General features: G+C 41.4%; 1 protein-coding gene across 1 annotated transcript in view; it reads left to right on the top strand.

Moving 5' to 3' along the window:
• The window catches only part of mettl16 (methyltransferase 16, N6-methyladenosine), a 93,972-nt gene that overhangs the window by 29,013 nt on the left and 37,602 nt on the right, over nucleotides 1-27,357 (top strand). Inside the window, exon 3 of the mRNA XM_060898073.1 lies at nucleotides 16,880-17,067. Coding sequence (XP_060754056.1) covers nucleotides 16,880-17,067 — 188 coding nt within the window. The remainder of the gene's footprint in view (nucleotides 1-16,879; nucleotides 17,068-27,357) is intronic.

Here is a 27,357-nt window from a genome sequence, read left to right as displayed (position 1 = left end):
CTCTCCCTTCATTAGCAGCTAAAAATAGAGTGCAGGCTCACAGATAGATAGGAGCTGTAGTTAGAGTACTGATTTATATCCTGGTTATCCACAGTAAGTGCAATAAAAAACATTTTTATCGAAATGCATTTGAATACTGAAAAACTACTGAACAAAAAAAGTTGCAGGATTATTTATTTATTTATTTATTTTACAAATTTAACTTGGACATCGATAATTTAGATAAAAAACCCAAAACCTTAACAAATCAAAGATGACCTCTATCAGATTTATTAATCATAATAATTCCAAACAGGTTAATTTAGTACTGTGATCACACATGTGAACTGGATTAGTATAGTCTGAGAGAACCTGTATGCTCATATATCAACTTGAAAGCACATAAGTGACCAGAAAGTGGCTATTGGAGGGAGGGCTGAAGGGAAGGGGTGGGATATATATATATTTTTTTTAATTTGGATACTTTCAACTTTAGCTTATTCTTGCTGGTTTCTCCAAAATTACCTATCCTGCCTTTAAGCCCTGCACAGGCGACAGTCTGCTTTGTATACCCAGGCTAGGAAAACGTGCATGAAATACAACCCCTGTTCTTCTTTTGGCTGCTCCCGATTAGGGGTCGCCACAGCGGATCTTTCGTCTCCATTGCGCCCTGTCTTCAGCATCCTTCTCTACCACACCTGCCACTTTCATGTCCTCTCTCACCACATCCATGTATCTCCTCTTTGGCCTTCCTCGTTTTCGTGTGCCTGGCAGCTCCATCCTCAACATTCTCCTTCCAACATGCTCTGCATCTCTTCTCAGGATGTGCCCATACCATCTCAGTCTCATCTCTCTTAGCTTCATTCCCAAGCTCTTCACATGTGCTGTCCCTCTGATGTGCTCGTTCCTTATCCTGTCCAACCTCGTCACTCCCATCGCAAACCTTAACATCCTCAACTCTGCCACCTCCAACTTTGCCTCCTGTCTCTTCGTTAAGGGTACGGTCTCCAATCCATACATCACAGCTGGTCTCACTACTCTCTTATACATCTTACCTTTCACTTTTGCTGGGACTTTCCTATCACAAATGACTCCCGAAATCCTTCTCCAACTGCTCCACCCTGCCTGCGCTCTCTTTCTCACCTCACTATCGCAGCCCCCATTTTCCTGCACAGTTGACCCCAGGTACTTGAATTCACCAACTTTCTTCACGTCTACTCCTTGCATCTTCACTACACTCTCATTCCCATTCTCACTGATGCACATGTATTCTGTTTTGCTACTGCTCACCTTCATTCCTCTTAATTCCAATGCATACCTCCATCTCTCCAAACCCAGCTCAACCTCCTTTCTACTTTCACCACATATCACAATATCATCCGCAAACATCATGTTCCATGGTGACTCTTGCATCACTTCATCCGTCAAGCTATCCATCACTATGGCAAAGAAGAAAGGACTCAAAGCAGATCCTTGATGAAGTCCGTGAACCATTCAGTCATTCCAACTGCACACCTCACTGCTGTTTCACTGTTCTCATACATGTCTTGCACCACTCTGATATACTTCTCATTCACTCCACACTTTTTCATACAATACCATAACTCATCTCTCGGCACTCTATCGTATGAAATACAACCCCAAATCAGAAAAAGTTGGGACAATATGTTGAAATTAAAATTGAAAGCAATGATTTGTAAATAATCTTTGACCTTTTTCTATTACACTCAAAGCAATACAAAATCATATTATTTGTTTTACCCTGTGAATTTTGTTGTTTGTTTATAATAAACACAATTAAAATTTTGATTCTTGCAAAACATTTCAAAGTTGGGACGGTAAAGCATTTACCACTTTATAATGTTACTATTTCTTTTTACAATGTTGAAAAGATGTTTAGGGACTGAAGACACTGACTGATGAAGTGTTTCAGGTGTTATTTTGTTCCATTCTTCCTGCAAACAGGTCTTAAGATGTGTAACAGTACGGGATTGTCATCGTCATATTTTTCATTTCAGAATTCACCACACATTCTCTATTGGGGACAGAGCCCTCTTCTTCCACAGCCACGCCTTTGTAATGTGCGCAGAATGTGGTTTTACATTGTCTTGTTGAAATATCCCTGGAAAAATGTCATCTTGAAGGCAGCGTATGTTGCTCCAAAATCTCGGTGTACTTTTCTGCGTTAATGCTGCCATCACAGAAGTGTAAGTTACCTTTACCATGTGCATTGACACAACCCCGTACCATGACACACCCTGACTTTTGGACTTGTTGCTGGTAACAGTCTGGATGGTCCTTTTAGTCTTTGGTTCAGAACACATGTTGTCCATTTCTTACAAAAAAGACATGAAATACTGATTCATCTGACCACAATACATGTTTCCACTGTGTGATGGTCCATCCCAGATGCCTCCGAGCCCAGAGAAGTCGACGGTGCTTCTGGACACACTTAACATCAGGCTTCCTTTTTGCATAGTAAAGTTTTAACTGGCATTTACAGATGTAACTCTGTATTGTAGAGCTTGACAAAGGTTTGCCAAAGTAATCCTGAGCCCATGTGGTTATATCAGCTATAGATGAACGACTGTTCTTGATGCAGAGCCATCTGAGGGATCTGAGATCACAGGTGTTCAGATTAGGCTTGAGCCCTTTACACACTGAAATTCCTCCAGATTCCTTGAATCGTTTAATAATGATATGCACCGTAGAGGGTGAAATATCCAAATTCCTTTGTATCTTTCTTTGAGGAACATTGTTTTTTAAATATTTTAATAATTTTCTCATGCATTTTCTGGCAAACTGGAGATCCTCGGCCCATCTTTGCTCTTAAAAGACTAGGCCTTTCCTGGATACTGATTTTGTACCAAATCATGATTATAATCACCTGTTGATATCACCTGTTTCAAATCTCATCATTATTTAATTGTTTTACCTCATTACTAGCCCTAACTTGCCCTTTCCTAACTATTTTTGGAATGTGTTGCAGGCCTGAAATGCAGGAATGGATGAATATTAACAAATGAAATGAAGTTCCAGACAAAAAAAAATAAAAAATATCTTGCGTTCATATGGTGTGCAATGAAATATAAGTCAAAATACATTTAGAAATCATTGCATTTAAAAAAAAATAACTTTTTTTTTTTTAAATCTGCATTTTCCATACTATCCCAATTTTTTCTGATTTGGGGTTGTAGTTTAATATAGTAACAATACAAAATCAAGATCACAAATTTGTAATGCTTGTGTGCGCTTTACTGTATGCATACTCTTAACTTGCTGTTTAAATTTCTAATATTAATGAAATTGTATTTTTTTTAAATTATTATTATTATTATTATTATTATTATTATTATTATTAAGAAACCCAGTTTCTAAGATAAGCTGTGTTTAAGCTGCTGTAGTACAGTTGCAATGTTGTGGTCTCTCAGCACTTTTGTACATGTACACACATACGAACACCAGTTTCCAAAGGGAAAACAAACACTGACTCCTTGAGCTTTTTAGTACAGGGTATGATCATTAGTTCACAGCATCTTTTCTCGAGAAAATATATTAAGACTTGTGTTTGAAGTATTTAGGGACGAGTATGTAAATTCGATACTCTTGCAAGTTTGCATACTGGCTGTAGGAAAAGTTGTAATTTGTTTTTAGTAACTAAAGCTGGAAGCTCGATCTCTGGCTTTCTTGATCAAGTGAAATCCATTTATCTAAGGTTAGCTGTAACCTGGTTGTGCAGTTTATTACTCTTTGCCTTTTCTTTAGAGAAGAACACACATCAAACCAAGCACGGGTACAGTTTTAATTCAAATTATCTCTATAGCAAAGTGAGAGCATGAAATGATTTACTCAGTAATCCACATCCACAAAACTGGGCCTATAGACCAAATGAACAATTAAACAAGAAGACAGAGTCGTCTATATCCCCCGCCCTATATACCAACTATATACCAAGTTTCAAGATGTTATTTGTCACATTTTTCAAGTTCTGCTGCAGGAAACCAATCCTACCTCTTTACACTGACCTCAGCAGCCCATGGCATAAACCCACCGGACCTTTGGTCCAGCTGAACTAAAAATTCAAATTTCTCACATTTCATAGCATCAAAAGGCACATATACATTACTAAATCAACACGTATACCAACTTTCAAGACCATACCACTCATAGTTTTCAAGTTCTGCTCTGGAAACAAAACCTACCCCTAAGACTAACCTGAGAGACTAATGCCGCTTTTCCACTACAAACGCGGCTGAGCCGTGCCGAGTCGAGCTGAGTCGAGCTGAGCGGGGCTGTTGGAGTTGCATTTCGACTACAACCGCGCTGAACCGTGCTGGCTGGAAGTGGGTGGACACATTGGGTGGAGTTAGCAAAAGTGGGTGGACGTCAGGTGATGTCGTTAAGCAGCGCAAACAGTGACATCAGTGACAGTGGCGGAACAAGTCAGAGCCGGGCCGGGGGCGGGGCAAATGACCGGGCCCTTTATTAAAGCTTATCATAACATCATTTTAGGCTACAAAATGTCCGCAACTGCGGTGTTTACCAATTTCAACACTACCGGGTGCAACTATGTTATTTAGTACATCAAGTCCTTCAAACGAACATGTAACTCAGAAACAAAAAACATTAGGATACTGTACATGGCTCATAATAAAACATCAATAGCCTATACTGCACACATTATTTGAAGGGCATACGAATGAGCGCTCAGAGGTTGCAACGGTGACAGGAAGAGTCAGAAATAAAAGGAGGGCGGTGCAAACCTCACTGAATGCACGGTGTTTACCAATTTCAACACTACGGGGTGCAACTATGTTATTTTGTACATTAAGTCCTTCAAACGAACATGTAACTCAGAAACAAAAAAACATTAGGCGACATACTGTACATGGCTCATAATAAAACATCAATAGCCTACTGCGCGCATTATTTGAAGGGCATACGACGAGCCTTGCGCTCCGCGAACTCGTCCACGATGCTCTGTATGTCACTGATTCAGTGATCTTTTAAGCGGTAGTCTCACGACCCGAATAGTAAACAATAAACATGGAGGACATGGAGTCGTTAGTGTTGCTGGTCTTGGTGCTGTGGCTTGTTGTCACCTACAACGCCAACAGATACTGGCAAGAGCGTATAGATGAGGCGAGGCGCATAAGGCTTCAGAAATTCTCGTAATTCATAATTATTCTTCTTCCGGGTTTGCGGTGTTTACAGATCCCAGCGCGCTCGCGGGGCGTGTGAGGACACTCCTCCTCACCAATCAGTGCACAGGGGAGTGTCTGCTCACGCCCCCAACCTCACTCGGCACGGCTTGGCTCGCTTCAGCCCCACTCCAAAACGGTGCGAGTTTTAGGGGCTAAGCAGGGCTGAAACGAGCTGAGTCGTGCTGGTTTTTGGTAGTCGAAACGCGAGCCGTGTCGGGCTGAAGTGAGCTGAAGCGAGCTGAAGTGAGCTGAAAAAGGGTAGTGGAAAAGGGCCATAAGTCTGAAATTGTTTCCATGGAAACATGAAAAATTTACATTTCTCAAATTTCTTAGTATGAAAAGGCACATCTACATCACCTTGTTAACATGTATACCAAGTTTCAAATCCGTATCATGAATAGTTTTGGATGTATGCTCCGGAAATGAACAGTGCTCTTAGAAACGAGATCAAAATCTATTTTTTATGTAAAAATTTGAAAAATACTTTTTTTTTCAAAAATCCAAAATAGCAAAAGGCACCAGTTCACATGTTTCTTGATATGTATACAAAGTTTCATGAAGATATCTTCAGTAGTTTTAAAGATATGGCTCGGAAACGAAAATGTGATTGGACGCACAGACGGAATCCGTTTCTATATCCCCCACCAAACTTCGTTTGGGCAGGGGATAAAAATGTAATGGTGTGAACAGTCAAGAGGTGCTGCATCACAAACCAATTCTGTACTAGTACAAAAAATATTGAATGGTAATAATATGTTATTAAAAGATTCATGTAAGTCTAAACCAAAGCCATTCATTTGGCAGGTTTTTTTTTTCGTCATCTTTAGTTTCGAATTTTCATGTCTTTGATGCAGTTTTTGTCTGAACTACACTTGACTGCTTCATTATATTTCCCCCCCCCCATTTTCTCATCAATATAGTCGACCCAATTAAGCCGTAACCATGGAAACCATCTGCTCCAACCAGACTCATATTTAATACAAGTGTCAATCTGAAGGTCACGTTAATAGATCTGGTTAAAATGCTTAAAATTAATTAAAACTAATTTGCTATTTATTCACAGAAATCAGTTAAGATTGTGTTAAAAATTTAATGCTTTAAAAATGTCTCATATTGCCAGAGAAATCCTTACTTATTCCGTGAGTGGGACTGGGAGGGGAGGTTATATGTTTGTAGGTTCTCTCTCTCTCTCTCAAATTTTTTAAATTTTATTTATTTATTTTTTCTTTTATTGTTTGGCCTTCGGAGAGTCAGACGGTGCTCTCCGCACTGCAGCCCACTGACCACAATGAATTATAGGACTCATATGAATATGACCTTGCTCTTCATCGCTGATGTTTTCATTGATGTGAGCAGACTGTAGACTCTCTGACTCTTTTAGAGGAGAAAAAGAAATAAAAATCAATATTCAGGTATAGCAGATGTAACCTTGCTCTTTCTCCTCAGAGCAGCTTGAGGTTTTTGCAGAGTGCTGTTGCACGTTTTAAATAATCTCTAGTGAAATTTTAAGCTGCTGTTCAAAGAATTACATGATCAATACCACACTGAACAGTGCAACACGTGCATTGTGGGCTGATGACTTCCTTTACCTTCATCATAATTAGCTTAATTACATTATACTTATAATAATCATATCTATAAAATACTTGAAATAAATTTCATGATCCACACTACATATCACAATGTTTAGTTTTTAATTGAATAGGATATGCAAATAAAAAAATAATTGGTCCAACTGACAATTATATGTACAAAGTTGTATGAAGTATATTACATTTCCAGATAAATAATCAACTGTATACCCGTCTTTACAAAGTAGTATTTGAATAATATTGGCTGGCTTTTTTTCGTGGTCTGTTCCATTCCATTCAGCTAGCATGATATTGTACGAGTCTAAGGCGAGTAGCTGAATGGAATATATCTGATGGACCACAAAAAAAAGCCAGCCAATAATATTTTTATTATTATTATACATACTCTCTTTATATCAGCGTTTTTGAAGGCCATCGCAAGCTTACCTGCAACTCGGTGCTGTTAGCACGGCAATCCAGTTACCTTCTAGCTGGTCTAGTGTTAGCGCAGTCAAGCCGAATATTATAATTATTATTGCTGTTATTATTTTCCCTGTATAATTTACTTAGTTACTTTTAAAATCAACATCAACAACTACACACAACAGAGCAACTTGGCAGCCAAAATTCTCTCAAAATCTTCCGCTTTTAACGAAGCAAACCTTGCAACCATGTTTGTTCACAAACTGTCACAGTCACTTGCTAGTGCGGAAGTTTTACGTCTCCGACGTGTCTTTTTTCCAGTTTTTTGATGTCCATTGGTTTGTTTTTCTCTTGTAAATATGCATGAAGAATATATAATAAAGTTTTGATAACCTTTCAGGTGTCCAGCGCGTCTTCAGTTTCAGTTTTCAGTTTATTTAACTCATGCTTAAACCTAGCACTGGATCTTCTCTCTTTCCCGGCCTACAAAGAAATGATTGTGCGCATGCACAACAGAAAAGTTTTGTCATTGGATCTTCGCATGAGCTCTGATGTGTGACGTCGTGTTGTCTTGACAACATGCAATATTATAACAGTATTGCACGCTCATTCTCCATTGGGGTGAGTGGCGTAATGCATGGAGGATAAGCGATATGGTAACAATATTGCATGCCATCAATAAACCCGCTAGAAGGGAATAGAATACATGTTTTTATTCCATGGAAAAAGTGGCCTGTATGTATAATAATTAACAATATAATATAGTACAGCCCTGTGATGACCTGGCGACTTGTCCAGGGTGTACCCCGCCTTCCGCCCGTAGTCAGCTGGGATAGGCTCCAGCTTGCCTGCGACCCTGTAGAACAGGATAAAGCGGCTAGAGATAATAAGATGAGATGAGATAATATAGTACATAAAATTAGTAGATCAAAAATCGATTAACTTCCAATCTGCTACTTGGATATGCTTTGTAGGGGTCTTTGTTTGTTTGGATAAAACACCCGTGATACCCACAAAATTCTCAAACTGGATGTAGGTATTATTTATTGAAACATAGATATCATATTGTCATTTCACCCACCCTTATTTTCTAAGCTCCAGTTATAAATAAAGGTGTTTTTTTTTTTTGTGTGTGTGTGTGTGTGTGGGGGGGGGGGGGGGGGGGGGGGTTGTATATAGAAGGACTAAAGTCTGTTTTTCAAAGATACTGTGGTATTTGTCCATCCATATCTGAGCTTTGTCCTTTAAAGCCTTTTAGACATGAATATACACTACCGTTCAAAAGTTTGGGGTCACCCAGACAATGTTGTGTTTTCCATGAAAAGTCACACTTTTATTTCCCACCATAAGTTGTAAAATGAATAGAAAATATAGTCAAGACATTTTTCTGGCCATTTTGAGCATTTAATCGACCCCACAAATGTGATGCTCCAGAAACTCAATCTGCTCAAAGGAAGGTCAGTTTTATAGCTTCTCTAAAGAGCTCAACTGTTTTCAGCTGTGCTAACATGATTGTACAAGGGTTTTCTAATCATCCATTAGCCTTCTGAGGCAATGAGCAAACACATTCAGTGCGTTTACATGCACATAGAGAATCGAATTTCTGCCGTTGCTCGACTGAAATCGAAGTTCAAAATGCCATGTATACACCTTAATTCGGCTGAAATTGAACCGAACTTGATTTCTCGGAATCGAGCTACACGACCTAGATTATGCGATTTCTGCCGAGCTACTTAGTGCATGTATACCCTATCGAGCTGCGTAGTCGAGCTACTTACTCCAGCACTGCCCCTTCCGGAAGTGACGAGGGACGAGACCACAAGCGGGAAACACAACAGCCTCGGTCAGCATGACAACGGCATGAATCTTTTCTTTTTGTGGCATTGTTTGCACTGTTAAAATTTAGCTCACTTACTGTATCACCAAATACATCTGTACAGCTGTTGCATAGCTGTGAATTGTGTACATAAACAAGTCATTGTATTTGTGTGTGTGTGTGTGTGTGTATAATATATATATATATATATATATATATATATATATATATATATACACACACACACATGTCCAACATCTGAAGAATGTCAATAAAAACAAAGCAATTGAAATTTTTGTGTGTTTATTAAGACATAAGTTAAATTGTAAGCAAAAAAAAAAAATTTTGTAAGCAAAAAATGGACTTTAGAAAAATATACAATTGTGCAAAATAAGTTGTCTTACAAAACAGTGGTCTGCGCAGGACAGTTTGTAGCCATACAGTCTGTTAGAGCAAGCCTAACAGCTTGAGCACGGAACTTGTGAACACTGAACTGCCAGTGTTGCCAGATTGGGTGGTTTTAAGTGGAATTTGGAGGATTTGAACATGTTTTGGGCTGGAAAACGTCAGCAGTATCTGGCAACACTGCTGATAACTTTGTTTATACTCTTGAATAGCTCTTCTTCATGACGACAACCGGAAGTGTACCAACACGATGGGGCATGTAGGGACCTGTGGCTCAGGTGCACAATGTACCTCACACAATAGCTCGATTTCCTTGTGTGCATGTAGGATTGGATTTCTCTGGCACCCCTGCTGGGACTCTTAGCTCGATTACCGACAGTAGCTCGATTTGGATGTGCATGTAAACGCACTGATTGTACCATTAGAACATTGAAGTGATAGTTGCTGGAAATGGGCCTCTATGCACCTATGTAGATATTGCACCAAAAACCAGACATTTAGTAGAATTTAGCTAGAATAGTCATTTACCACATTAGCAATGTATAGAGTGTATTTCTGATTAGTTTAAAGTGATCTTCATTGAAAAGAACAGTGCTTTTCTTTCAAAAATAAGGAAATTTCAAAGTGACCCCAAACTTTTGAACGGTAGTGTAGATGTCCTGAGGGGAAGGAGGTTTTGTTGTTTCTCTTCAGCATAAAGACACTCGTCAAAGCGCTCTTTTCTGTCGTTGTCCACCAAAACCAAACTAAAAACCAAATATTGGCCAGATTATACAATGCAGAGCAATGAAATGAAGACAGTGTCTGGAAGGACTCGTCAAAGAAGCAACAGTTCCCTTGAGTGAGGCACTTAACCCCCAACTGCTCCCCCGGCTGCCCACTGTTGTGGGTATGTCAGGATTCTGTTGTATGTTGCTCTAGATAAGAGCGTCTGCTAAATGCTTGTAATGTGTAAAGTAATTTTTGTGTTTGTGTAGTTCGATGTTTGCTTTTTGTTTGAGTGTTTTGTCTGCCCGTTGTGGCGAAGTTCCGGACCCAGTTTTGGCATCGGTTCCCTTCAGGCCTTGGTGCACCGTGGGTGATGCTTGTGCTCCTCGCTATGGACTGTGGTGAACTCGTTGCTCTTTTTAACATTGGGGTTATCCAGCGCTCTGTGCGGTGGGGCTTTTGTGCTTGGTGCGGTGTTCTGAGCGATGTTGCTCAGTGGCGTCGCAGTGGCTGTGCAGGTGGTTTGGGACACACCAGCGCTCCGTGTGGCAATGCTTCTGTGCTCGCTTTGTGGATCCATGGCGCAGTGGTCCGAGTGATGTTGCCCGGCAGCTGTGCAGGCGGTGTGGGATTTATCTTCGTGCGCCTGGTAGGACTGTGGTAGCTACGCCATTGGAATTACATCCTGACCCTCTTTTGGAGGGACTTTTTTTTTTTTTTTTTTTACCCCCTTGGGTAAAGCGACCTTGGGTGTGCGAAAGGCACTATATAAATTTATTATTATTATTAGTTACCATGGATGTTTTCTTATCTATAAAATGGACCTCCAACTTCTGCTTCTCTTTTTTTTTTTTTTTACTTAGAAAGCATACAAATCTGAGATTGTCCCATAACTTTTTGCTGCACAGTATATCATTTATAAATCATTTTTGTGATCAGTGCCTTTGCCCAGAAAATAGTAATGTGCAAATGTTTGTAACAAACCATTCAAAGTCTTTCTATAGCTGTTTTCATGAATCCCAGCAACCTTATGATGCTGGATCACATTGAGGGTTCACCAATGTGTATATTCACGTAGCATTTAGTTCATATTGTGCAGCGCTGGCTTCACTGTGTAAGTAACTGTGGTGTTTAGCAGCTCACTGCAGGTGTTTTTAAGAGTGCATTGCAGGCTGACGACTCGACATCACAGCAGCATTTTACATGCCAAGACTCAATTCTAAGCTCTCACGCTGAGGCACGCACACAAAACGCACACATGCAAACCCCTTCTTTCAAAAGGTGCCAGACCCCCCCCCCCCCCCCCCCCCCCCCAACAAGGAAGCGTCTAATTACATATTGGGAGGTGTGAATGGAGGCGCATTAATTACACCTATCTTTCTCTTTCTGTACCACACGTGCTCTCTGTGCTGCAGAATGCATTAGGAGTGGATCGGTGCGGGTAAACTGGGGAGTTGCTGGTGTTGATAATGCACACACCATCAGGGAGCCAGTACAGATGGAGAGATGTGGCTCTGTTGTGGCTCTCCATTGGTGTGGATGATCAGAGTGATCAACACTAACGAGCTGAAAGCTGCTTTATTGCCTGTTTTACTAATGTGCATTAAGGATGAGGGAGAACAATTGATTCCTAGATGCCTTTCACAAATCTCTTCTACAATATTGTGGTGCATCAAACCACAAAATATCACAGGCTATTACATAGTCGTCTACAAGACTATATCTTCAATGAAAAATATTAATATTAACATTAATTATTCTAAATTATTATACATACAGGGCACTTTTTCGATGGAATAAAAACGTGTCCTGTTCCCTTCTAGCGGGTTTTGTTCATTTGGTTTGATAGCATGCCATATTGTTAGCATATCGCTTATCCTACGTGTATTATGCCACTCTACCCAATGGAGAATGAGCACTGAATATGGTTTATGATGCTGCATGGTTGTCAAGACAACATGACGTCGTACATCTGAGCTGGTGCGAATATTAGAAGAACAACAACAACTTTATTCATCACACGCTTGTGAAATTCCTCTCTGCATTTAACCCATCTGAAGCAGTGAACACACATACCCAGAACAGTGGGCAGCCATGTTAGCAGCACCCAGGGAGCAGTTTGGGAGTTGGGTGCCTCGCTCAAGGGCAGCTCAGCCCAAGGCACTCACCATATTAACCCAACCACATGTCTTTGAACTGTGGGGGAAACCGGAGCACCCGGAGGAAACCCACACGGACACTGGGAGAACGTGCAAACTCCACACAGAAAGGCCCTCGCTGGCCGCTGGGCTCAAACCCAGAACCTTCTTGCTGTGAGGTGACAGCGCTAACCACTTACACCACCGTGCCACCCGAATATTCGGTGAGACCCTTTTCTGCGCCGCATGTGCGCAACCATTTTTGTGTTCTCTGGGGAAGAGAAAGACACATTGAACACCAAAAGGCTACCAAAATTTCATTAGATCATATTCATGCATATTTACAAGAGAAAAACATACCAATGGACCTCAAAAAACTGGACAAGAGACAAGTCGGAGGTGTAAAACTTCCGTGCTAGTGAGTGACTGTGACAATTTGTAAACAAACGTGGCCGCCAGGTTTGCTTCGTTAAATACGGAAGATTTTGAGAGAATTTTCGCTGCCAGGTCGCTCCATTGTGTGTAGTTGTCGATGTTGATTTTAAAAATAACTAAGTAAATTAAAGAAGGAAATGGATACTTAAGTCTGAGTGAAAAATACTGTGGCGAGCATGTGTAGAAGAAGAGTGTGGAGACAGAAATCTTAGTTTCTTGATCATTAGCCTGTGTTACTTGCTCTCGATAGCACTGCTTTATTAGCATTCGCTAACACTACTGATGAACGCTACACCAGCTGGAAGGTTACTTCACTGCCACGCTAACAGCACCGAGTTGTGGGTAAGCTAGTGTTGACGTTCGAGAATATTCATATGAAGAGTGTGTATGTCTCATCTCATCTCATTATCTCTAGCCGCTTTATCCTTCTGCAGGGTCGCAGGCAAGCTGGAGCCTATCCCAGCTGACTACGGGCGAAAGGCGGGGTACACCCTGGACAAGTCGCCAGGTCATCACAGGGCTGACACATAGACACAGACAACCATTCACACTCATATTCACACCTACGCTCAATTTAGAGTCACCAGTTAACCTAACCTGCATGTCTTTGGACTGTGGGGGAAACTGGAGCACCCGGAGGAATCCCACGCGGACACGGGGAGAACATGCAAACTCCGCACAGAAAGGCCCTCGCTGGCCACGGGGCTCGAACCCGGACCTTCTTGCTGTGAGGCGACAGCGCTAACCACTACACCACCGTGCCGCCCCGAGTGTGTATGTATGTATTATTATAATAATAATAATAATATTGGCTGGCTTTTTTTCATGGTCTATCAGATGTATTCCATTCAGCTAGCACTCATCTTCAACTTCTTCAGTATCATGCTAGCTGAATGGAATATGTCTGATATACCACTCAACACCAGCCAATATTATTTAAATGTGATACTGTCCCTGTGTCTGAAATCACTCACTCGTTCACTACTCCCTATATAGGGAATTACTATATAGAGGACTATACAGTGAGCTCATTAGTAAAATGAAAAAACACTTTCGGAAACCACTCCGTCGTGCCGTTATTTACATCATTACTATCGCACAATTAAAACGTGCCAGATCAATTGGCTGGTGGGTTTTCAAAATAATAAATACATGCATGTATTTTTTGTGATAAATCCATATTATACTGAGCGTATTTCCCACATTAATAAATCCAAAGTGCTTTGTGTCTGCTGCATCTTTCAGTTCTTTTAAATCAAGGCTGAATACTTTCTTCTTTGTCGCTGCCTTTTATTAAATCAAATTTGAGGCTTTTGATTTGATTTCTTTCAATGCGACCACAATGCATGATGGGATATATTGCTTGGTTAGGTACCATCAGTTGTACACTGCTTTTCGTGATACATTATGGGATACTTTGAGTGCACTATATAGGGTGTAATAATTCTCACTATACATTCGGACAGCACTACAAAATGGCGACTTCACTATATAGGCCACTATATAGTGAGTAGGGAGTGATTTCAGACACAGGGTGTATTTCTTTGTCACAGACAGAAGTAACATTCACAGTGTCATACTATTCTATACTAAATCATCTTATCGTCCCATTTCATCCGACCACAGTACACTTTTCCACTTTGCGTCAGTCCTTCTCAGATGAGCTCATATTCGGAAGATTTTTGGGAAATAAACACTCAATCAGGCAGCACGGTGGTGTAGTGGTTAGCGCTGTCGCCTCACAGCAAGAAGGTCCGGGTTTGAGCCCCGTGGCCGGCGAGGGCCTTTCTGTGCGGAGTTTGCATGTTCTCCCCGTGTCCGCGTGGGTTTCCTCCGGGTGCTCCGGTTTCCCCCACAGTCCAAAGACATGCAGGTTAGGTTAACTGGTGACTCTAAATTGAGCGTAGGTGTGAATGTGAGTGTGAATGGTTGTCTGTGTCTATGTCTATGTGTCAGCCCTGTGATGACCTGGCGACTTGTCCAGGGTGTACCCCGCCTTTCGCCCGTAGTCAGCTGGGATAGGCTCCAGCTTGCCTGCGACCCTGTAGAACAGGATAAAGCGGCTAGAGATAATGAGATGAGATGAACACTCAATCAAGTTTATCAGTTTGAGCATTAAATATCTTGTATTGTATTCAATTGAGTATAGGGTCAAAAAGGATTTGCAAAGCATTGCATTCTGATTTTATTTTTCACCCAAAGTCGCAACTTTTTTGGACTCGGGGTTGTAAATCTGAGACAAAATTAAAATTTTTTTTATGCAGGTCTTCGCAGTAATGTTTTCTTGTTATTGATATTTAGCTCGATTCTGCATTTCTTAGTTAATCTGCGATCCATGCGAACGTTAACCATCTTAAAGGGGAACTGAAGTCTTTTTTAAACTTGCTTTATTTCTTAATTAACGTGTTATTCAATTACGTTTTTCGTTTTAGTAATCTTATATCGTGACTCGTATTGGCAACTAACTGCAATTAAATATTATACTTATCGGCCTATTCGGTTTTTAGCCGTGTTGAATTTAGTTCGTTTGGTCCACAGCAGGCGTCGCTTATCCATGCGATCTTCACGAGACTTGTGCGAGACTTTGAAACGTCAAGTGTCAGCCAGGTGTCAGTGCCGCCATTTTGAAAACTGTTTTCCAAACGAAATATTGCACAAAAACGAGTTTAAATGATGATTACTGCCTGCTTTTTTCAAACTTTCCTGATTGCTATCAAAACAAACAAAACTTCCGGCTTGATTACGTCAGCATTCGAAAGAGAGCGCGCGCGTCTTTTGACAACGTTGGCAGATGTTGGTCACTTTGATTTCCGCTGTAAGTTTTACTTCCGTCCTACGATGTCTCGCACAGGTCTCAGCGAATCTCGTTTATGGCCATCGCTTTGACATATGGACTGATATATTACATAGCGTATTTCAAACACTCATAACTTGCTACTGTATAGCAGTGACAGAATAGCTATCAAAAATGCATTCCTATATTTAATAAAATGAGAATTTTTTTCATCAAAAATCTCCCTTCAGTTCCCCTTGAACTCATGTCCACACAGATGAATAAAATTTCAAAAGGATTCCTATTCACTGTAACTACATAGGGTATGACATGAGGGCATTTTTATGCCGGGATCAGACGACCCAGATTCAGGTGGTGATTCAGTAGTGGTCTGGCTTAGTCTGGCTAACGCAACTTCAAAGCTCTGCGAGCATTGGTCTGGCAAGGATATTAAGCCCAACCGTTTCCCAAAGCGCGTGGTTGACCCGCCTCCCTGAAGTGCCTCAGTTTGCTACTGGCCGAAGCCAGAAAAGGCTGTGACGAAGCTTAAACCAATCACATCACTCTTTCCTCTGACGTATGTGACGCGACGATAGGATTCTCGCTGAGCCCCATTGATTTGGCTACCAGCGGGGCTAACTGGTAGATTAAACTCTTACCGAAGCCGGTCGGGAGCAAGGCAAAAACGTCCTTCCTTTCAATAAATACCTCCAGGGCTGCTCTTTGCTCCGTTTTCAATGAGAACTTCCCGTTGAATGCTTTCAATACAGCATCTACCGCTGTGTCAAAGGCTTGCCGCTGCTCCATGTTCGTAATGTTTCTAGTGAATGAAGCGCTTCCGGCATAGATTCTGTAAACAATCTATGGCTTCCAGTCGCAGTTCTACTACGTCACTGCCTTGAACACGCCTCTACCCAGGGCCGTTGGAGATGCTCAAAGTTGATTGGCTCCCGATTTTTCGGGAGCTTGGAAGAGCTGGAGATAGCTTGCCTTGCCAGACTAAGTTCGCAACAGCCCCCCGTGTTGCGTCACACTTAGGATGGGCAGGCCCAGGCTAGGTCTGGCTGCTAGCATTAATTTTTAAGGTCATAGTTGTATTTGATAGTTGAGAGAGGCTGCAACCTAATTTTACATAGTTGGTGATTTTTTTTTTTTTTAAATCATTCATATTTGCCTGGGTGATTAACACATTTTTCTGTGATGTGACGAACTCAGAACACATACAATATTACTGTTTTACATGGACTTGGGTGAACAATTTTTGGAAAAAAAAATTTTTTTTGCTTAATATTAGGAACGTTTCCGTCGTGAAAGGCATCCTGAAAGCTGTATAATGCAATAAGACTTATGGCTTTTTTTTTCTCTTTCTCTCTGTGTCACCTTTTGTCTCTCTCCACTTCCTTCTCACACTCGTCACTGTCCTGCAGGCTGAATTTTAAGGACCCTGAGGCGGTGCGTGCTCTCACATGCACACTGCTGAAGGAAGACTTTGGCCTGAGTATTGAGATTCCTTTGGAGCGGCTCATCCCCACTGTCCCACTGCGCCTCAATTACATCCACTGGGTGGAGGATCTGACCGGAGGGCAGGGCAGTCCACGCACGGGCATCGATATCGGTACACACAGTTCTTTAGTGCACTACCACATCCCTGGTTCTCTGCTCCCAGCAGCACAGGAGGCTTCAGTTGCCTGTTCTCTATTCCTTATGCCGGCGAGGCCACACTGACGGCACATTCCCACCAAAAATTGTACAGTGATGATGTCGTTTTGCAACTAAATCTGCTAGTTATTACAAGCTGTATGCTGTACCCACTAAATCATCTTTTTGTCTTTGAAGTTAAATAACTTAGTAGATTGGCAGAAGCATATTAATCATGATGAAAACAAATTTACATTTATCTATACACGCCTGTGTATTCTTTTAAATAATATTTAATGTGCATTTCAAAAAAATGTTTCATTTCTATTATTAATATGTAGCCAGTGGGTTTACAATAAGGGAGTGTTTATTGCACAAGAATGAAAATAGCATTGACGACACAGTCCAGCTAATTTCACACTTAAAAGCCCTTAAAATGCTAAAAAAAATAATCTAGCTTTAGGCCCTGTCCACACGGCAACGGATTCAGGTGACTCCGATACAATTGCTTATCGTTTAGGCCTGGCGTCCACATGGCACCGGCGTTTTGGGTGCCCAAAACGCAATCTTTTTGAGAACGGGTTCCAGAGTGGAAAGATCTGGCAACGTTGCCGTTGTGAAGTCGTCTGGATGAGTAGAACGGATTTGTTTACGATGACGTCACAACCACATGACTGAGTGCTTCACGCCGGGTAGAAGTGTAACGAATATCACCAGGAAAAAGCCTTACAGAGCACTAGTGAGAGTGAAACACGAGCTTGGATATTATTATTATTATTATTATTATGTTCAGTGTTAGTTCACAGTAGTAATGCAAGAAGCAGAATAGTGACAGTAATAGTGAAGCAAAAACATGCAATTGTACAAACACTGCAGCTCTACAGCAAAATATTCATTTATGAAATGGTCTGATTCTTAACACCAGTAGTGCCAATGATCTTCTCATTGCGATGCGATGCGAGTTGTCAACAAATCCTATAACTTGGTTCATGAAACGCGCTTACAAAATATTTTCACTGTGAATATTTATTGTGTAATGGTGCAGAGAGAGAGAGAGAGAGAGAGAGAGAGAGTTAGGGCAGAGTCAATCCCGCCAGCAAAAATAGGGGAAAAAAAAGGAGCGATCTCACCTCTTCAGATGTGGGTTTAAGTCCTACAATACATTCCTCAAAAAGGGCGTAGAAGAGCAAATTAATCCATCAACGTGTAGCATTCAATTTATTCCGGACCATTAAAGACGCCGCCTTCCGCGTAGAATCATACGTCATCCTTGTTGCCATATTGGATGGGTCAAAGCGGAGAATAAAGATTCATGTGCTGCGTTTAACTGTACCAACAGGTTTACCGTCCAAACGAGATCACATGGGATTACCTTTCACAGGTGAGAAACAACAAATAATCCATCAACGTGTAGCATTCAATTTATTCCGGACCATTGAAGACGCCGCCTTCCGCGTAGAATCATACGTCATCCTCGCCGCCATATTGGAAAGGTCAAAGCGGAGAATAAAGATTAGCTGCGTTTAACTGTACCAACAGGTTTGCCGTCCAAACGAGATCACATGGGATTACCTTTCACAGATGAGACTGGAAAAATACTTTTCATTGTATTTGGTCATTATAATGTAATTTTACAAACAGATTTTCCTGACTTTGTGGCTAATATGAAGTCTCGCGCATAATAGTTTATGCGCATACGTCCTTACTTCTTCTATTGTTCTGGTGTCTCCGAAAGGACCGTCTTACAGCGCCCCTAGAGGTGTGGCATGTGTATTGCATCGTTTTCAGCAAGCGTTGCGTTGCCATATGGACCTGATATTTTACTGATTGTTGCCCATTTGGACGCGATATATTTTTAAATAACATCTTGTTGCCGTTGTCGTGTGGATGTAGCCTTAGGCCCTGTCCACACGGCAACGGATTCAGGTGACTCCGATACAATTGCTTATCGTTTAGGCCTGGCGTCCACACGGCACCGGCGTTTTGGGTGCCCAAAACGCAATCTTTTTGAGAACGGGTTCCAGAGTGGAAAGATCTGGCAACGTTGCCGTTGTGAAGTCGTCTGGATGGGTAGAACGGATTTGTTTACGATGACGTCACAACCACATGACTGTGAGTGCTTCACGCCGGGTAGAAGTGTAACGAATATCACCAGGAAAAAGCCTTACAGAGCACTAGTGAGAGTGAAACACGAGCTTGGATATTATTATTATTATTATTATTATGTTCAGTGTTAGTTCACAGTAGTAATGCAAGAAGCAGAATAGTGACAGTAATAGTGAAGCAAAAACATGCAATTGTACAAACACTGCAGCTCTACAGCAAAATATTCATTTATGAAATGGTCTGATTCTTAACACCAGTAGTGCCAATGATCTTCTCATTGCGATGCGAGTTGTCAACAAATCCTATAACTTGGTTCATGAAACGCGCTTACAAAATATTTTCACTGTGAATATTTATTGTGTAATGGTGCAATCCCGCCAGCAAAAATAGGGGAAAAAAGGAGCGATCTCACCTCTTCAGATGTTGATTTAAGTCCGACAATACATTCCTCAAAAAGGGCGTAGAGGAGCAAATTAATCCAATTTATTCCGGACCATTAAAGACGCCGCCTTCCACGTAGAATCATACGTCATCCTCGCCGCCATATTGGAGAGGTCAAAGCGGAGAATAAAGATTCATGTGCTGCGTTTAACTGTACCAACAGGTTTACCGTCCAAACGAGATCACATGGGATTACCTTTCACAGGTGAGAAACAAATTAATCCATCAACGTGTAGTATTCAATTTATTCCGGACCATTAAAGACGCCGCCTTCTGCGTAGAATCATACGTCATCCTCGCCGCCATATTGGAGAGGTCAAAGCGGAGAATAAAGATTAGCTGCGTTTAACTGTACCAACAGGTTTGCCGTCCAAACGAGATCACATGGGATTACCTTTCACAGGTGAGACTGGAAAAATACTTTTCATTGTATTTGGTCATTATAATGTAATTTTACAAACAGATTTTCCTGACTTTGTGGCTAATATGAAGTCTCGCGCATTATGCGCATGCGTCCTTACTTCTTCTATTGTTCTGGTGTCTCCGAAGGGACCGTCTTACAGCGCCCCTAGAGGTGTGGCATGTGTATTGCATCGTTTTCAGCAAGCGTTGCGTTGCCATATGGACCTGATATTTTACTGATTGTTGCCCATTTGGACGCGATATATTTTTAAATAACATCTCATTGCCGTTGTCGTGTGGATGTAGCCTTAGGCCCTGTCCACACGGCAACGGATTCAGGTGACTCCAGTACAATTGCTTATCGTTTAGGCCTGGCATCCACACGGCACCGGCGTTTTGGGTGCCCAAAACGCAATCTTTTTGAGAACGGGTTCCAGAGTGGAAAGATCTGGCAACGTTGCCGTTGTGAAGTCGTCTGGATGAGTAGAACGGATTTGTTTATGATGACGTCACAACCACATGACTGTCAGTGCTTCATGCCGGGTAGAAGTGTAACGAATATCACCAGGAAAAAGCCTTACAGAGCACTAGTGAGAGCGAAACACGAGCTTGGATATTATTATTATTATTATTATTATGTTCAGTGTTATTTCACAGTAGTAATGCAAGAAGCAGAATAGTGACAGTAATAGTGAAGCAAAAACATGCAATTGTACAAACACTGCAGCTCTACAGCAAAATATTCATTTATGAAATGGTCTGATTCTTAACACCAGTAGTGCCAATGATCTTCTCATTGCGATGCGATGCGAGTTGTCAACAAATCCTATAACTTGGTTCATGAAACGCGCTTACAAAATATTTTCACTGTGAATATTTATTGTGTAATGGTGCAAAGTGAGAGAGAGAGAGAGAGAGAGAGAGTTAGGGCAGAGTCAATCCCGCCAGCAAAAATAGGGGAAAAAAAAGGAGCGATCTCACCTCTTCAGATGTGGGTTTAAGTCCTACAATACATTCCTCAAAAAGGGCGTAGAAGAGCAAATTAATCCATCAACGTGTAGCATTCAATTTATTCCGGACCATTAAAGACGCCGCCTTCCGCGTAGAATCATACGTCATCCTTGTTGCCATATTGGATGGGTCAAAGCGGAGAATAAAGATTCATGTGCTGCGTTTAACTGTACCAACAGGTTTACCGTCCAAACGAGATCACATGGGATTACCTTTCACAGGTGAGAAACAACAAATAATCCATCAACGTGTAGCATTCAATTTATTCCGGACCATTGAAGACGCCGCCTTCCGCGTAGAATCATACGTCATCCTCGCCGCCATATTGGAAAGGTCAAAGCGGAGAATAAAGATTAGCTGCGTTTAACTGTACCAACAGGTTTGCCGTCCAAACGAGATCACATGGGATTACCTTTCACAGATGAGACTGGAAAAATACTTTTCATTGTATTTGGTCATTATAATGTAATTTTACAAACAGATTTTCCTGACTTTGTGGCTAATATGAAGTCTCGCGCATAATAGTTTATGCGCATACGTCCTTACTTCTTCTATTGTTCTGGTGTCTCCGAAAGGACCGTCTTACAGCGCCCCTAGAGGTGTGGCATGTGTATTGCATCGTTTTCAGCAAGCGTTGCGTTGCCATATGGACCTGATATTTTACTGATTGTTGCCCATTTGGACGCGATATATTTTTAAATAACATCTCGTTGCCGTTGTCGTGTGGATGTAGCCTTAGGCCCTGTCCACACGGCAACGGATTCAGGTGACTCCGATACAATTGCTTATCGTTTAGGCCTGGCGTCCACACGGCACCGGCGTTTTGGGTGCCCAAAACGCAATCTTTTTGAGAACGGGTTCCAGAGTGGAAAGATCTGGCAACGTTGCCGTTGTGAAGTCGTCTGGATGAGTAGAACGGATTTGTTTACGATGACGTCACAACCACATGACTGTGAGTGCTTCACGCCGGGTAGAAGTGTAACGAATATCACCAGGAAAAAGCCTTACAGAGCACTAGTGAGAGTGAAACACGAGCTTGGATATTATTATTATTATGTTCAGTGTTAGTTCACAGTAGTAATGCAAGAAGCAGAATAGTGACAGTAATAGTGAAGCAAAAACATGCAATTGTACAAACACTGCAGCTCTACAGCAAAATATTCATTTATGAAATGGTCTGATTCTTAACACCAGTAGTGCCAATGATCTTCTCATTGCGATGCGAGTTGTCAACAAATCCTATAACTTGGTTCATGAAACGCGCTTACAAAATATTTTCACTGTGAATATTTATTGTGTAATGGTGCAATCCCGCCAGCAAAAATAGGGGAAAAAAGGAGCGATCTCACCTCTTCAGATGTTGATTTAAGTCCGACAATACATTCCTCAAAAAGGGCGTAGAGGAGCAAATTAATCCAATTTATTCCGGACCATTAAAGACGCCGCCTTCCGCGTAGAATCATACGTCATCCTCGCCACCATATTGGAGAGGTCAAAGCGAAGAATACTAAAGATTAGCTGCGTTTAACTGTACCAACAGGTTTACCGTCCAAACGAGATCATATGGGATTACCTTTCACAGGTGAGAAGCAACAAATTAATCCATCAACGTGTATCATTCAATTTATTCCGGACCATTGAAGACGCCGCCTTCCGCGTAGAATCATACGTCATCCTCGCCGCCATTTTGGATAGGTCAAAGCGGAGAATAAAGATTAGCTGCGTTTAACTGTACCAACAGGTTTTCTGTCCAAATGAGATCACATGGGATTACCTTTCACAGGTGAGACTGGAAAAATACTTTTCATTGTATTTGGTCATTATAATGTAATTTTACAAACAAATTTTCCTGACTTTGTGGCTAATATGAAGTCTCGCGCATAATAGTTTATGCGCATGCGTCGTTACTTCTTCTATTGTTCTGGTGTCTCCGAAGGGACCGTCTTACAGCGCCCCTAGAGGTGTGGCATGTGTATTGCATCGTTTTCAGCAAGCGTTGCGTTGCCATATGGACCTGATATTTTACTGATTGTTGCCCATTTGGATGCGATATATTTTTAAATAACATCTCGTTGCCGTTGTGTGGATGTAGCCTTAGTCTTACTGTTATGTTATAAACCAGAAAGTGTGTACGAAGATTGCTAACATTAGCATATTATCTGTATTTGCTAGAAACATGAGGATAACTAATATATTGTTGATCAAGTAGCCAAAGAGCAGTCTAGTTAGCATTAGGCTAATTATTACGACCATTTAAACTAGTAGCTGTAGTCAGGAGAAAATTAGCCAACATTAGATGAACTATATCTAAGGTTTGCTTTCAACTTTAGGTTAACCATTGTATTGTAGAAAGGATTAGCCAAGGAGGCTAGCAAACTGGCTAACGTTAGGCTAATTATCATAATGTTTAAAACAGTAGTCCAGGTCACTGGATAGCTTGCTAGTACCTCTTTCCCACTCACAGTGAAAATGGTAAATTTTCTGTTTTTATGCAGTAATGGTGTTCTGTGGTAATGGGAGTAAAATGGCGAAGTCAAAATGTTAAAGCTAGACGGCCTTTCGATTTCATAAAATCGGTGAAATTTAGTTCCCTCTGAAATTTGGTCATTGTGATATATGTTTATTTCTGTAATATCTCACAAAATATCAGGCTATTCTGTGGCTGGGAAGTTATTTAATTTGAGGGGATTTAAGCAAATAACGTACATGAAATCACTCGCTTTGCGCAGTCAAGCAGACAGAGGAAGTGTGTGTGTGTGTGTGTGTGCATGCGCAGGTTTACCTTTGAGCGTGCACTGACAGTTCCATCATTCTGTCGCTAAACGAACAGCTGATCACACCGAGGTGCTCGCTGACCGCCGATATTTATCAGTTTGGTCCTGCGTTTCCTTTCCTTCGTGTATAACATAACGTCTTTTCTTCTCACTCTCCGTTACTGTAGTCGGTCTTTCACGTTTCATTTGCACACTCACGTCCTCCATTTTTCTCTCCTGTTTCAAATTTGTATCCCACAATACCTTGCACGAATGGGGAAAGACCACCATGTGATGCATGACGTAGTATCTTGAATTGGGTCATGGTGAAGCAGGGAAAAATAGCAGAGAATTTAGGGCCACGTGGCCCTAAATTCATTAATTGTTCTATTTAAAAAAAAAAACTCATAGAATTGTAAGTCTGTGATTCGAATTCAGTAGCTTTCAGTCCACTAAACAAAAATAATTGGGTGTCGGAGAAAATTATTTTTATGACCTAAACTTGAAAAATCTGAAAGGCAGTCTAGCTTTAATCTGCCCCTTGTTAACCTAGTAACGTTTACATCTTGCGTTAAATCTTTTGTTACAGCTCCAGTGGGAATCGAAACCATCAGATTTACGTGTTGTAATGGTCGTGATGTTGCTGGCGGTGACGTAAATGATGTAGCAATATTGCGACCGCACTCATTACTCATGCTGCCTCAAAGTAAAGCAAACAGATGTCTCACTATGGGGTTTTAACAACGATGGACTTGCCACCTTGTAAATTATACGTCATATCCGGTCTCGCATGGTTTCCTGTTAAATACAGTCAGGTGGAAATACACGAACTCCATTACTTTTCCATTAGGGAACATTCCATTTTGTTTTCTTTTCCGTGTTGTTTTTACCTCATACAATAACAGATTTCATTTGTGAAAGGGGCTTAACATTAAGCTAATTGTTGGAATGTTTAAAGTAGTAGCTAGGATTGCTGGAAAATTAACGACCATTAGGCAAATTATTATAAACAGTAGCTAAGGTTGCTAGCAAGCTAGCTAACATTATGATGACTATTAAATAGCTGTGCTAGCAACATCAACAAGACTATCAGGCATATATTGCTTTAGTCAGTAGGCAAGGTTGTGAGAAAGCAAGCTAATGGCCCGGTCACACCGCCCGAACTTTGCTGGAGCGTTCCTGGAGCGGTGAAAAAAATTCATCACCGCTCGTAACCGTTCACCACCATTTAACAAAAGTTGGCCCCCGTTAAAGCAACGCCGTATACGCTCGGCCACCGCTGATGTTTCTCGAGGGGCCCTCCTACCGCTCTGAAAGTTTTGAGCTGCACAAAATATTGCGAGCGGTGAGGAGGGGGCAATTTTCCGCCCCGGCAAAGTTCACCCCCGCTCCACCAACGCCCAGTCAAAGTTTGGCACCGCTAGACGCAAGTTCATGGACGCTTGGGTCCGCTAGGCCAACACAGAAATCTTGAACGCTGGACCACCGCTGCTTCGCCAGCGTTGCCCGGGCGGCGATTAAACGTTGCACAAACTTTGGTGGAGCGGTTGTAAGCGTTTTACGAGTGGACACGGGGTTGCTGGAACGGTGTCGGCCGTTGAAGCAGCTATCCATGGTGGCGATGAACTTTGGTTTGGCGTTGGTATAGAGGTGTCGGAGCAGGACCAGAATTTGGCTATAAATACGGGAGAAATGGACCAGGAGCTCATTTGGAATCGAGCTGCCGTTGTGTTCAGACCTCATCTATATCGAATTTGCTCAAAGTTACAGTAAAACTGTATCACCATGGATGCTGAGAGACTTGCTATGATTGGTGCTAAACCAACTTTATACCCCCGCCAAGCCAAAGCCCGCATGCGCAGAACGCCGCTATACCAACGCTCGCGTCACCGCTAAACCAACGCTAAAGCAACGCCGGCTTCAGCAGTGCACCGCTAAGCCAACGCCCATGTTTTCTATTTTTTTCCCATTTTGTGCGCGGTGACGAGCGTTGTCGAAATTCGGCCCCCCCTCCCTACCGTTCAAGGAACGCTCCAGCAAAGTTCGGGCGGTGTGACCGGGCCGTAATATTAAGGTTGGGTATATTTAACGGTTATTCCACAAAATCGAGTCGTACATGAGCTGATAGCCAACGAGGCACGTAAGTTGGCTATAAGCCATGTAGGACGAGATTAAGTGGAATAACGGTTTTATTCTATCCACATTCACTGGATTTTGAGAAACAGAGCATTTTTATTTTTTGCAAATTCGATAAATAAAAACTTTATACAAAACGTCCGACAAAATAATTTCCGCTTAGAATGTAAACAAACCAGCGAAATGACAGGAGCAATTTGTGAAAAATGCTTAATAATAATTCTTGAAAACTAAAAAAGATATGTTCTTACCACCAAGTACTTTTATTCCATATTTTGTTGCTTGCTTTTTTTTTTTTGTGTGTGTGTGTGTGTGTGTGTGTGTGTGTGTGTGTGTGTGGGGGGGGGGTTTTTGGGGTTTTGTTTTTGAGTACAGTTTTTATTTCGTCCTCGGTTGGTTCAGCAACACGCTCCGCCATTTTCTTTTTCTCTACTCATGGTATATGAGCTAATAGCCTAGTAGTAGAGTAGCCAATCAGAGCGCATGATTGCTCATATCCAGTGAATGTGGATAGAATAATAATCAAATATACCATGAACTGAGAGGCTCCGAAAATAGCACTATGCCAGTTGCAGAAGAGAATCCATAATTCCCAGTGCCTCTCGGTGCATGGTATATTTGATTTATATCCCTCATCAAAAAATTCCAAACTAAAAGTGTTGATTAAATCTCAGCATAATCTCACTGGAGGCAGCCATGTTTGTTGTTTGTCAGAGCGACCTTCGACCTGAGCATGTCCAATGTACCATGCTATTGCCTGCCTCGCTAGGCATGATCATGATACGTAGATCTACACACACAAATGCTCATGGGGCCACAGCTGTGAATCAAGTCAGCCGTATAGCTTGAAATTATGACGTCAGTTGATGGTATATCCAGGATATACCATGACTGACTCACACCATATCCAGTTTTTACGGTAGCTCATCTGGATGCAGGCCAGGCCTGATGAGCTTATGCGATCATGCGTCGTCCGTCCATCATCGTCATCCGTCCACAATTTATAAAAATAGGTACACTACGGGTACATGTGGCTACTGCTTATAAACAAAATTTTTTCTGATACCATGTCCATACAGTAAATATAGCATGTATACATGTTATCAGTGATACTCGCCTCACCTCTTGCAAGCATCACCAAGCTGTGAGCAGCATCAGGGCTCGTAGTATTTTGGTTACCAATTTTGTTTACTGTGTTTTGTTCAAAATACAGCGCTGTGAATTATATCTATTTTCAAAATAGTAAGAAAGCACTTGTTCATGAATTGTCTTAGAAGCATTATTTAGTACTAATGAGCACATTTTGTTTCACAAGTGTAGTGTAAAGACTCTAAAATAAAATAAAAAAAATTAAAGCGAATTGCAGAAGTTTGAGATCGGCTTTTCAACATAGAGTATATCTGCCAAAAAAGCTAAAA

This window comes from Neoarius graeffei, chromosome 17 (assembly GCF_027579695.1).
Source record: "Neoarius graeffei isolate fNeoGra1 chromosome 17, fNeoGra1.pri, whole genome shotgun sequence".
NCBI classification, from domain to species: Eukaryota; Metazoa; Chordata; class Actinopteri; order Siluriformes; family Ariidae; genus Neoarius; species Neoarius graeffei.
The sequence above is the reverse complement of the archived record's forward strand: the minus strand, read 5'-3'. Positions and strand labels throughout refer to the sequence as shown.